The sequence below is a fragment of the Salvelinus namaycush genome, chromosome 34 (assembly GCF_016432855.1).
Source record: "Salvelinus namaycush isolate Seneca chromosome 34, SaNama_1.0, whole genome shotgun sequence".
NCBI lineage: Eukaryota > Metazoa > Chordata > Actinopteri > Salmoniformes > Salmonidae > Salvelinus > Salvelinus namaycush.
In genome coordinates this window covers 40,144,036-40,157,121 of record NC_052340.1, presented here as the reverse complement: position 1 = coordinate 40,157,121, position 13,086 = coordinate 40,144,036, and the positions used below count along the sequence as shown (strand labels likewise).

General features: G+C 48.7%; 1 protein-coding gene across 1 annotated transcript in view; it reads left to right on the top strand.

The window, feature by feature from the left end:
• Positions 1 to 13,086, top strand: part of urb1 (URB1 ribosome biogenesis homolog) — a 66,136-nt gene that overhangs the window by 15,096 nt on the left and 37,954 nt on the right. Inside the window, exons 15-18 of the mRNA XM_038973723.1 lie at positions 2,015 to 2,128; positions 7,587 to 7,703; positions 8,081 to 8,219; positions 9,285 to 9,455. Of these exons, the coding sequence (XP_038829651.1) occupies positions 2,015 to 2,128; positions 7,587 to 7,703; positions 8,081 to 8,219; positions 9,285 to 9,455 (541 nt within the window). The remainder of the gene's footprint in view (positions 1 to 2,014; positions 2,129 to 7,586; positions 7,704 to 8,080; positions 8,220 to 9,284; positions 9,456 to 13,086) is intronic.

The window sequence follows — 13,086 nt, the reverse complement described above, 5'->3', positions numbered from 1 at the left end:
TGTAAGGAGCATGGAACAGACCAGGGTCTGCTATCTCCTACAGTGTTTTCAAAGGAAATGTGAGACTATGGCAACAGTAAAGGGCTGTTATTTGCAGGGGCCCAACTTTGGTTTTTAGAAGTGGTAGGGACATAAACCTGCGGGGGTCTGGGGGTGCTCCCTCAGATAATTTGCTAACCTCCCCTGTTATTGTAATGGTGAGAGGTTGCCAGAGGGCGCCGGGCTGTAACGCCAGAGGGCGCCGGGCTGTAACGCCAGAGGGCGCCGGGCTGTAACGCCAGAGGGCGCCGGGCTGTAACGCCAGAGTACGGTATTGTTTACTCATTACAAAAGTAAAATGAGCCGACATGCGCCTCAGAGTCACTCAGATTGCTGATGTCAGTAATCTGCCAGAAAAAATGGAAACTTTATTCCATAGACATCAAATCTGGAATTTTTGCAGGGAACAGAGCTGTCAAGCGACATTCACATCCGACCTCCGCCCGAAGCTAAAAGTGAAGGAACACTGTGGAAACTAAAAAAGTGTGTGTATGGACTGGCAGATGGATCACTCTACTGGTACAACAAAGTCAAGGCAACAATGCTGAATACAGGTGGAAAAATGTCACAAGTGGATCCTGCCGTCTTCTATTGGCTTGATCAAGACTGCAATGTGAATGGAGTACTTGCCTGTCATGTTGATGACTTTATCTGGGGTGGCTCAGAGACCTTTGCTTCAACTGTGATTCCACACCTCAAAGCTGTTTTCTCGGTCGGCCGTGAGGAGCATGATCATTTTTGTTATGTTGGCATAGAGTTTATTACAGTTGATGGAAAAATACTGATGCAACAGGAGAGCTATATCAAGAATCTTCAACCCATCCACATGGATTCTTCAAGAGCCGTACAAAGGAATTCCCCTCTGTGTGGAATTGAAGCTGGTCAATTGAGGTCAAAGATAGGACAAATTTTATGGGCTGCGAGACAGAGTAGACCTGGTTTCATGGTTGCAACTTGGCATCTAACACAAAACACGCCACTGTACAAACCATTCATGAGGCAAACAAAGTTGTTCGTAAACTAAAATCACAACAAGTGACTTTAAAGTTTCAGCATGTTGGAAAAGATGACTCTTTGAAACTAGTTGTCTTCAGTGATGCTTCGCTAGGTTAACACTGGTGGGACAAAACGGCACTTTCTACCTGTAGTTTGTGTCACTGACAACTACTCATTAGTTGATGCTGTGAAGTCAACCAAGTCTGTCACAGAGAAAAGACCGCGATTTCTCCGGGACCTTCAGTGGAGACCAGAGCAATCGATCTCAGGCTTATAGCTTATAGATTTAAGAGCATTTAGTAGATCACAGATTAACACTTTTACCCACGACAACATAAAGTAATCAACATAACGTTTACACATTCCTCTCACAATTCGTACCCTTTGTTCGCTTGACGGATTTGAACACAATTATATAAATGTTATCAATCTCTATCACCTAATACTGAATGCATAATCTTCTTAACCTTAGATGTTTTAAGATCCTCACATACTATGAACTTACTAATACTTTTGAATGCATAACAGGCTATTAGTATTTCCTTTAACCTGTCACAGAGGCAGTACCAGTCAAAAGTTTGGACACAGCTACTCATTCAAGGGTTTTTCTTTGTTACTATTTTATACATTTTGTAATGATAGTGAAGACATCAGAACTATGAAATAACACATATGGAATCATGTAGTAACCCCCCCAAAAAATGTCACTCTTTGCCTTCACTCTTTGCCTCATCCGATCACCTACTCTGTGTCTCACGCTCTGAGGTGCCTGTATGATCCTTTTGCATGCCTCTTTGCATCACAGTGCATTAATAAAACTGGGGGGGGGGGGGGGGCAAAAATGCAATTTCAGAATGTGGGGGGGGGGCATGTCTCTCTCCCCTGTCCCCAGTGAAAGTTTTGCCCCTGGTTATTTGTGAAGTCTCCTTTTTATAACCTTGTAGTCATTCCATTTTGCTCCTTCTGTTGTCTCCGTCAGGATCATGTGGAGACGGGCTCTGGGGAGAAGAATGTGTTCTTTCTGCTCCTCAAGATGTTTGTGAGCAGCAACAACAGCCATCTGAAGATCTCTACCAGGAAACTGGTGGTCAAGGTGAGCAGACACACTGCCTCCGTTCCATCCGGGTTTCAATCACACACTGGCTTTGTCCTAAATGGCACTCCATTTCTCCAACATAGTGTACTACTTTTGACCAGTGGTGTAAAGTACTTCAGTAAAAATACTTTAAAGTACTACTTAAGTTGTTTTTTGGGGGTATCTGTACTTTACTATTTATATATTTTTTTTACTATTTATAACTTTTACTTCACTACATTCCTAATGAAAATAATTTCCATACATTTTCCCTGACACCCAAAAGTACTCGTTACATTTTGAATGCTTAGCAGAAGAGGAAAGGGGTCAAATTCACATACTTATCAAGAGAACATCCCTGGTCATCCCTACTGCCTCTGATCTGGAGGACTCACTAAACAGAGAACATCCTTGGTCATCCCTACTGCCTCTGATCTGGAGGACTCACTAAACAGAGAACATCCTTGGTCATCTCTACTGCCTCTGATCTGGAGGACTCACTAAACAGAGAACGTCCCTGGTCATCCCTACTGCCTCTGATCTGGAGGACTCACTAAACAGAGAACATCCCTGGTCATCCCTACTGCCTCTGATCTGGAGGACTCACTAAACAGAGAACATCCTTGGTCATCCCTACTGCCTCTGATCTGGAGGACTCACTAAACAGAGAACGTCCCTGGTCATCCCTACTGCCTCTGATCTGGAGGACTCACTAAACAGAGAACGTCCCTGGTCATCCCTACTGCCTCTGATCTGGAGGACTCACTAAACAGAGAATATCCCTGGTCATCCCTACTGCCTCTGATCTGGAGGACTCACTAAACAGAGAACATCCCTGGTCATCTCTACTGCCTCTGATCTGGAGGACTCACTAACAGAGAACATCCCTGGTCATCCCTACTGCCTCTGATCTGGAGGACTCACTAAACAGAGAATATCCCTGGTCATCCCTACTGCCTCTGATCTGGAGGACTCACTAAACAGAGAACATCCCTGGTCATCTCTACTGCCTCTGATCTGTTGGACTCACTAAACAGAGAACATCCCTGGTCATCCCTACTGCCTCTGATCTGGAGGACTCACTAAACAGAGAACATCCCTGGTCATCCCTACTGCCTCTGATCTGGTGGACTCACTAAACAGAGAACACCTGGTCATCCCTACTGCCTCTGATCTGGAGGACTCACTAAACAGAGAACATCCCTGGTCATCCCTACTGCCTCTGATCTGGAGGACTCACTAAACAGAGAACATCCCTGGTCATCCCTACTGCCTCTGATCTGGTGGACTCACTAAACAGAGAACATCCCTGGTCATCCCTACTGCCTCTGATCTGGAGGACTCACTAAACAGAGAACATCCCTGGTCATCCCTACTGCCTCTGATCTGGAGGACTCACTAAACAGAGAACGTCCCTGGTCATCCCTACTGCCTCTGATCTGGAGGACTCACTAAACAGAGAACGTCCCTGGTCATCCCTACTGCCTCTGATCTGGAGGACTCACTAAACAGAGAACATCCCTGGTCATCCCTACTGCCTCTGATCTGGCGGACTCACTAAACAGAGAACATCCCTGGTCATCCCTACTGCCTCTGATCTGGAGGACTCACTAAACAGAGAACATCCCTGGTCATCCCTACTGCCTCTGATCTGGAGGACTCACTAAACAGAGAACGTCCCTGGTCATCCCTACTGCCTCTGATCTGGAGGACTCACTAAACAGAGAACATCCCTGGTCATCTCTACTGCCTCTGATCTGGTGGACTCACTAAACAGAGAACATCCTTGGTCATCCCTACTGCCTCTGATCTGGAGGACTCACTAAACAGAGAACGTCCCTGGTCATCCCTACTGCCTCTGATCTGGAGGACTCACTAAACAGAGAACGTCCCTGGTCATCCCTACTGCCTCTGATCTGGAGGACTCACTAAACAGAGAATATCCCTGGTCATCCCTACTGCCTCTGATCTGGAGGACTCACTAAACAGAGAACATCCCTGGTCATCTCTACTGCCTCTGATCTGGAGGACTCACTAACAGAGAACATCCCTGGTCATCCCTACTGCCTCTGATCTGGAGGACTCACTAAACAGAGAATATCCCTGGTCATCCCTACTGCCTCTGATCTGGAGGACTCACTAAACAGAGAACATCCCTGGTCATCTCTACTGCCTCTGATCTGTTGGACTCACTAAACAGAGAACATCCCTGGTCATCCCTACTGCCTCTGATCTGGAGGACTCACTACACAGAGAACATCCCTGGTCATCCCTACTGCCTCTGATCTGGCGGAATCACTAAACAGATAACACCTGGTCATCCCTACTGCCTCTGATCTGGAGGACTCACTAAACAGAGAACATCCCTGGTCATCCCTACTGCCTCTGATCTGGAGGACTCACTAAACAGAGAACATCCCTGGTCATCCCTACTGCCTCTGATCTGGTGGACTCACTAAACAGAGAACATCCCTGGTCATCCCTACTGCCTCTGATCTGGAGGACTCACTAAACAGAGAACATCCCTGGTCATCCCTACTGCCTCTGATCTGGAGGACTCACTAAACAGAGAACGTCCCTGGTCATCCCAACTGCCTCTGATCTGGAGGACTCACTAAACAGAGAACGTCCCTGGTCATCCCTACTGCCTCTGATCTGGAGGACTCACTAAACAGAGAACGTCCCTGGTCATCCCTACTGCCTCTGATCTGGAGGACTCACTAAACAGAGAACATCCCTGGTCATCCCTACTGCCTCTGATCTGGCGGACTCACTAAACAGAGAACATCCCTGGTCATCCCTACTGCCTCTGATCTGGAGGACTCACTAAACAGAGAACATCCCTGGTCATCCCTACTGCCTCTGATCTGGAGGACTCACTAAACAGAGAACATCCCTGGCCATCCCTGCTGCCTCTGATCTGGAGGACTCACTAAACAGAGAACGTCCCTGGTCATCCCTACTGCCTCTGATCTGGAGGACTCACTAAACAGAGAACGTCCCTGGTCATCCCTACTGCCTCTGATCTGGAGGACTCACTAAACAGAGAACATCCCTGGTCATCCCTACTACCTCTGATCTGGAGGACTCACTAAACAGAGAACATCCCTGGTCATCCCTACTGCCTCTGATCTGGAGGACTCACTAAACAGAGAACATCCCTGGTCATCCCTACTACCTCTGATCTGGAGGACTCACTAAACAGAGAACATCCCTGGTCATCCCTACTGTCTCTGATCTGGAGGACTCACTAAACAGAGAACATCCCTGGTCGTCCCTACTGCCTCTGATCTGGTGGACTCACTAAACAGAGAACATCCCTGGTCATCCCTACTACCTCTGATCTGGAGGACTCACTAAACAGAGAACATCCCTGGTCATCCCTACTGCCTCTGATCTGGAGGACTCACTAAACAGAGAACATCCCTGGTCATCCCTACTACCTCTGATCTGGAGGACTCACTAAACAGAGAACATCCCTGGTCATCTCTACTGCCTCTGATCTGGAGGACTCACTAAATAGAGAACATCCCTGGTCATCCCTACTGCCTCTGATCTGGAGGACTCACTAAACAGAGAACATCCCTGGTCATCTCTACTGCCTCTGATCTGGAGGACTCACTAAACAGAGAACATCCCTGGCCATCCCTGCTGCCTCTGATCTGGAGGACTCACTAAACAGAGAACGTCCCTGGTCATCCCTACTGCCTCTGATCTGGAGGACTCACTAAACAGAGAACATCCCTGGTCATCCCTACTGCCTCTGATCTGGAGGACTCACTAAACAGAGAACATCCCTGGTAATCCCCACTGCCTCTGATCTGGAGGACTCACTAAACAGAGAACATCCCTGGTCATCCCCACTACCTCTGATCTGGAGGACTCACTAAACAGAGAACATCCCTGGTCATCCCCACTACCTCTGATCTGGCAGACTCACTAAACAGAGAACATCCCTGGTCATCCCTACTGTCTCTGATCTGGAGGACTCACTAAACAGAGAACATCCCTGGTCGTCCCTACTGCCTCTGATCTGGTGGACTCACTAAACAGAGAACATCCCTGGTCATCCCTACTACCTCTGATCTGGAGGACTCACTAAACAGAGAACATCCCTGGTCATCCCTACTGCCTCTGATCTGGAGGACTCACTAAACAGAGAACATCCCTGGTCATCCCTACTACCTCTGATCTGGAGGACTCACTAAACAGAGAACATCCCTGGTCATCTCTACTGCCTCTGATCTGGAGGACTCACTAAACAGAGAACATCCCTGGTCATCCCTACTGCCTCTGATCTGGAGGACTCACTAAACAGAGAACATCCCTGGTCATCTCTACTGCCTCTGATCTGGAGGACTCACTAAACAGAGAACATCCCTGGCCATCCCTGCTGCCTCTGATCTGGAGGACTCACTAAACAGAGAACGTCCCTGGTCATCCCTACTGCCTCTGATCTGGAGGACTCACTAAACAGAGAACATCCCTGGTCATCCCTACTGCCTCTGATCTGGAGGACTCACTAAACAGAGAACATCCCTGGTAATCCCCACTGCCTCTGATCTGGAGGACTCACTAAACAGAGAACATCCCTGGTCATCCCCACTACCTCTGATCTGGCAGACTCACTAAACAGAGAACATCCCTGGTCATCCCTACTGTCTCTGATCTGGAGGACTCACTAAACAGAGAACATCCCTGGTCGTCCCTACTGCCTCTGATCTGGTGGACTCACTAAACAGAGAACATCCCTGGTCATCCCTACTACCTCTGATCTGGAGGACTCACTAAACAGAGAACATCCCTGGTCATCTCTACTGCCTCTGATCTGGAGGACTCACTAAACAGAGAACATCCCTGGTCATCCCTACTGCCTCTGATCTGGAGGACTCACTAAACAGAGAACATCCCTGGTCATCTCTACTGCCTCTGATCTGGAGGACTCACTAAACAGAGAACATCCCTGGTCATCCCTACTGCCTCTGATCTGGAGGACTCACTAAACAGAGAACATCCCTGGCCATCCCTACTGCCTCTGATCTGGAGGACTCACTAAACAGACATGCTTTGTTTGTAAATGTCTACGTGTTGGAGTGTTCCCCTGGCTATCCGTAAATAACAATAATTAGAAAATCGTGTCGTCTGGTTTGCTTAATATCAGGAATTTGAAAAGATTTATGCTTTTACTTTTGATATTTAAAACCAAATACTTTTAGACTTTTACTCAAGTAGTATTTTACTGTGTGACTTTCACTTTTAGTTGGGTCATTTTAATATTTAGAAATATTTCTACTCAAGTAGGACAATTGAGTACATTTACCCATAGTGGGTCAAAAGTAGTGCCCTATATAGGGAATTTAGTATACCCACTGACTCTTGAATGTGCCCAACGTAGTAAAATGATTTGGAGTGTACTTATTAAATACATCTACAGTGATTTCCTGTAAACTCCTTGGTCTCCATTGTTTGTAATTAGGTGCTGAAGGACAGTGGAGTGTTTGAGTACACCTGGTCTGAGCTGGAGTTGTGGCTGAATCACCTGGACGGACTACAACCAGACCAGCAGGACACAGTCATACACTTCCTGGAGAGGGTCAGTCACCTGGTCGACCTCCGTAGAATACAGTTGGTTGATCGATGGATCAATTGATATATCAACCAATCAATCAATCAATCATAGATTCTCTCAATCGATCAATCTATCGTTATGCTAATATCGTCATCATAAGTAGCATAACATAAAAACATCAACACCTTCTTACCCGAGGCCTTTCGCACTTAGGGATGGATTGATTATTTGATTGTGTTATTGATTGTTTGATTGTGTTATTGATTGTATGATTGTGTTATTGATTGTATGATTGCGTTATGCTATTTATGATACAGGATGTGTGTGTCTCTTCTCTGTGATGTGTGTTTATGTCCCCCAGGTGATGGTGTGTAACCCTGTGATGTGTTTATGTCCCCCAGGTGCTCATGTCTCTGGTGTGTAACCCCTACACCTACACAGACAAGGTGGCCAGTCTTGTCCAGGAGGCAGCCTACCTACAGGCCAATCTTAGCGGCCAGGACGGAGACACCGCCAGCATCCCCATCTCACACATAGACGGTTGGTGACTACTACACACTTCCAGCATCCCCATGTCACATAGACAGTGCTGTGAAAAAGTTATTGGATATTGTTGATACTAAATATTATCAGATCTTCAACCAACACTTAATATTAGATTAAGGAAACCTGAGTTTACAAATAACAAAATATATATATACATATACACATATATATATTTATTTAACAAAGTTATTCAACACCCATTTGACCCCTTACACTCAATCACTGGTTGTACCACCTTTGGCTATTTTGACTCATCTGTCCATAGAACATTCCTCCAAGAGTATTGATGATCATCCAGATGCTTTTTGGAAAACTTAAGTCCACTTTTTGGATGACATGCTGGCAACTTGAAAACTTGAAATCGGCCCTAATTAATCAGCCATTCTGATTAATCGGTCGACCTCTAGTCTTTATAAGGTCCCACAGTTGACAGTGCATGTCAGAGCAAAAACCAACCGATACCACGCTCAGTCGCTTGGGTCACTCATTTAGCCCATTCTAACGTTCAATCAAACAGTAACTGAATGTCTCGATGCCTGTCTGCCTGCTTTATATAGCAAGCCACGGCCACGTGACTCACTGTCTGTAGGAGCGAACCATTTTCGTGACAGGGTGGTGTACCTAATAAACTGGCCACTGAGTGTGTGTATATATTCTATCCATGCAGGCTTTCTTGGGCAACCTGAGACATGAAACAGATAGGTGGGAGGGCTATATCAAATCAAATTTATTTTATATAGCCCTTCGTACATCAGCTAATATCTCGAAGTGCTGTACAGCATACTGACTGGCGCAAATTTATTAATGCTCAATTTGCCTAAATGGGTAATGGAAACACTTAATTTTATTCAACACCTAGGTTTAAAAATAATTATAGTAATAATTATCGACACGACAGTTAATTCGAAACGCACCATAGCAGGCGTGTTGTCGCATGTATTTTCTATGTGAACTTTCTAAACGTCGACAAAAGAAATCGCTGGATAAGTTAATGGAAACATGGCGAGTGAAGATAAAGCTTTGGTCTGGTGGGAAACATTGTTGCTGCTCTATTTCTAGATGTGATGGACATGGTCGACGTGATCATGGAGGGCAGCGAGGGGGAGACGGAGGAGCTGGGCCCGGCGCTTAGTGATGACCTCATCCTCCAGACCTTCCCTTTCAGTGCCGTGGTACCTGCTGTCCTGGAGGCCAGGAACAAACTACCTGCTACCTACAGAACGGAGAATGGTAAACTGTTGACTGGCTGGCTGGCTGGCTGACTGACTGACTGGCTGACTGTCTGGTTGACTGTCTGGTTGACTGGCTGGCTGACTGGCTGGCTGACTGACTGTCTGGTTGACTGACTGGCTGGCTGTCTGGTTGACTGACTGGCTGGCTGTCTGGTTGACTGACTGGCTGGCTGTCTGGTTGACTGACTGGCTGGCTGACTGGCTGGCTGGCTGACTGGCTGTCTGGTTGACTGTCTGGTTGACTGACTGTCTGGTTGACTGACTGGCTGACTGTCTGGTTGGCTGACTGTCTGGTTGGCTGACTGGCTGGCTGTCTGGTTGACTGACTGTCTGGTTGACTGACTGTCTGGTTGGCTGGCTGTCTGGTTGACTGACTGACTGGCTGGCTGTCTGGTTGGCTGGCTGGCTGGCTGTCTGGTTGACTGACTGGCTGGCTGTCTGGTTGACTGACTGGCTGGCTGTCTGGTTGACTGACTGGCTGGCTGTCTGGTTGACTGGCTGGCTGTCTGGTTGACTGGCTGGCTGTCTGGTTGACTGACTGTCTGGTTGACTGACTGTCTGGTTGACTGACTGGCTGGCTGTCTGGTTGACTGACTGTCTGGTTGACTGACTGTCTGGCTGACTGACTGGCTGACTGTCTGGTTGACTGACTGGCTGACTGTCTGGTTGACTGACTGGCTGACTGTCTGGTTGACTGACTGGCTGACTGTCTGGTTGACTGACTGGCTGTCTGTCTGGTTGACTGGCTGGCTCGCTGGCTGTCTGACTGACTGGCTGGCTGTCTGACTGGCTGTCTGGTTGGCTGGCTGGCTGGCTGACTGACTGACTGACTGGGTCTGGCTGACTGGCTGGCTGGCTGACTGACGGACTGAGGGACTGTATGGCTGACGGACTGTATGGCTGACGGACTGTATGGCTGACGGGGGGGGGGGGGGGGGGAGGGGGGGGGGGTTGAGGGAGGAGCTGGTGGAGACAGGAAGCTACGTGTAGGCGCCTGTGGGAGAGCAGGTAAGATAGTTGTTTAGGAGTGGTGAGACAGAAGTACGTGTTAGGAGCTTCGGTGGAGACAGGAGACTAACGTGTTAGGAGCTTGGTGGAGACAGGGGGTAAATAGTGTAGAAGCAGGGGACAGGACAAGTGTTAAGGGGGGAGTTGGGGAGACAAAAAAAAGGAAGTATAGTTAGAAGGCAAAAAGGTGGAGAAAAGGGAATAAGTTTAGGAGAGTGGAGAAGGAAGAGCTAAGTGTTTAGGAGCTGGTGTGACAGAAGCTACGTTTAGGAGCTGGTGGAGACAGGAAGCTACGTTAGAGAACAGGAGGCTACGTGTTAGGACTGGTGGAGACAGGAAGCTACGTGTTATGGAGCTGTGTGGAGACAGGAAGCTACGTGTTAGGAGTGGTGGAGAGACAGGAAGCTACTTGTTAGGCTGGTGGAGAACAGGAGCTACGTGTTAGGAGCTGGTGGAGAGACAGGAAGCTACGTGTTAGGAGCTGGTGGAGACAGGAAGCTACGTGTTAGGAGAGACAGGAAGCTACGTGTTAGGAGCTGGTGGAGACAGGAAGCTACGTGTTAGGAGAGACAGGAAGCTACGTGTTAGGAGCTGGTGGAGAGACAGGAAGCTACGTGTTAGGAGCTGGTGGAGAGACAGGAAGCTACTGTTAGGAGGAGAGACAGGAAGCTACGGTTTAGGAGGTGGTGGAGAGACAGGAGCTCACGTGTTAGGAGCTGGTGGGACAGGAAACTACGTGTTAGGAGCTGTGGAGACAGGAAGCTACGTGTTAGGACTGGTGGAGAGACAGGAAGCTACGTGTTAGGAGCTGGTGGAGACAGGAAGCTACGTGTTAGGGAGCTGGTGGAGACAGGAAGCTACGTGTTACGGAGAGGTGAGACAGGAAGCTACTGTTAGGAGAGTGGAGACACGGAAGCTACGTGTTAGGAGAGGTGAGACAGGAAGCTACGTGTCGGAGATGTGAGAGACAGAGGCAACGTGTTTAGAGAGGTGGAGAGACAGGAAGCTACGTGTTAGGAGAGGTGGAGAGACAGGAAGCTACGTGTTAGGAGAGGTGGAGAGACAGAGGCTACGTGTTAGGAGAGGTGGAGAGACAGGAGGCTACGTGTTAGGAGAGTGGAGAGACAGGAGGCAACGTTTAGGAGAGGTGGAGAGACAGGAAGCTACGTGTAGGAGAGTGGAGAGACAGGAAGCAACGTGTTAGGAGAGGGTGGAGAGACAGGAAGCTACGTGTAAGGAGAGACGAGCTACGTGTTAGGAGAGGTGGAGAGACAGGAAGCTACGTGTTAGGAGCTGTGGAGGACAGGAAGCTACGTGTTAGGAGAGGTGGAGAGACAGGAAGCAACGTGTTAGAGAGGTGGAGAGACAGAGCAACGTGTTAGGAGAGGTGGAGAGACAGGAAGCTACGTGTCAGGAGAGGTGGAGAGACGAAGCTACGTGTAGGAGAGGTGGAGAGACAGGAGCACGTGTTAGGTGGGGAGACAGGAAGCTACGTGTTAGGAGAGGTGGGAGAGACAGGAGCTACGTGTTAGGAGACTGGTGGAGAGACAGGAAGCTACGTGTTAGGAGCTGGTGGAAGACAGGAAGCTACTGTTAGGAGCTGGTGGAGAGACAGGAAGCTACGTGTTAGGAGCTGGTGGAGAGCAGGAACTACGTGTTAGGAGCTGTTGGAGAGACAGGAGCTACGTGTTAGGAGCTGGTGGAGAGACAGGAAGCTACGTGTTGGAGCTGGTGGAGAGAAGGAAGCTACGTGTTAGGAGCTGTGGAGAGACAGGAAGCTACGTGTCAGGAGAGGTGGAGAGACAGGAAGCTACGTGTTCAGGAGAGGTGGAGAGACAGGACACTTTTTAGCAGAGGTGGAGAGACAGAAGCTACGTGTTAGGAGAGGTGGAGAGACAGGAAGCTACGTGTTAGGAACGTTGAGAGACGGAAGTACGTGTAGGGGAGACAGGAAGCTACGTGTCAGGGGAGGTGGGAGACAGGAGCTACTGTCAGGAGAGGTGAGAGACAGGAAGCTACGTGTCGGAGGTGGAGACAGGAGCTACGTGTTAGGAGAGGTGGAGAGACAGGAAGCTACGTGTTAGAGAGGTGGAGAGACAGGAAGCTACGTGTTAGGAGAGGTGGGAGACAGGAAGCTACGTGTTAGGAGAGGTGGAGAGACGGAGGCTACGTGTTAGGAGAGGTGGAAGACAGGAAGCTACGTGTTAGGAGCTGGTGGAGAGACAGGAAGCTACGTGTTAGGAGCTGGTGGAGACAGGAAGCTACGTGTTAGGTAGGGTGGAGGACAGGAAGCTACGTGAGGAGCTGGTGGAGAGACAGGAAGCTACGTGTTAGGAGCTGGTGGAGAGACAGGAAGCTACGTGTTTAGGAGCTGGTGGAGAAGACAGGAACTACGTGTCAGGAGCTGGTGGAGAGACAGGAAGTCTACGTGTCAGGAGAGGTGGAGAGACAGGAAGCTACGTGTCAGGAGAGGTGGAGAGACAGGAGGCAACTTTTTAGCAGAGGTGGAGAGACAGGAAGCTACGTGTTAGGAGAGGTGGGAGACAGAAGCTACGTGTTAGGAGACGTGAGGAGACAGGACTACGTGTCGGAGAGACAGGAAGCTACGTGTCAGGAGAGGT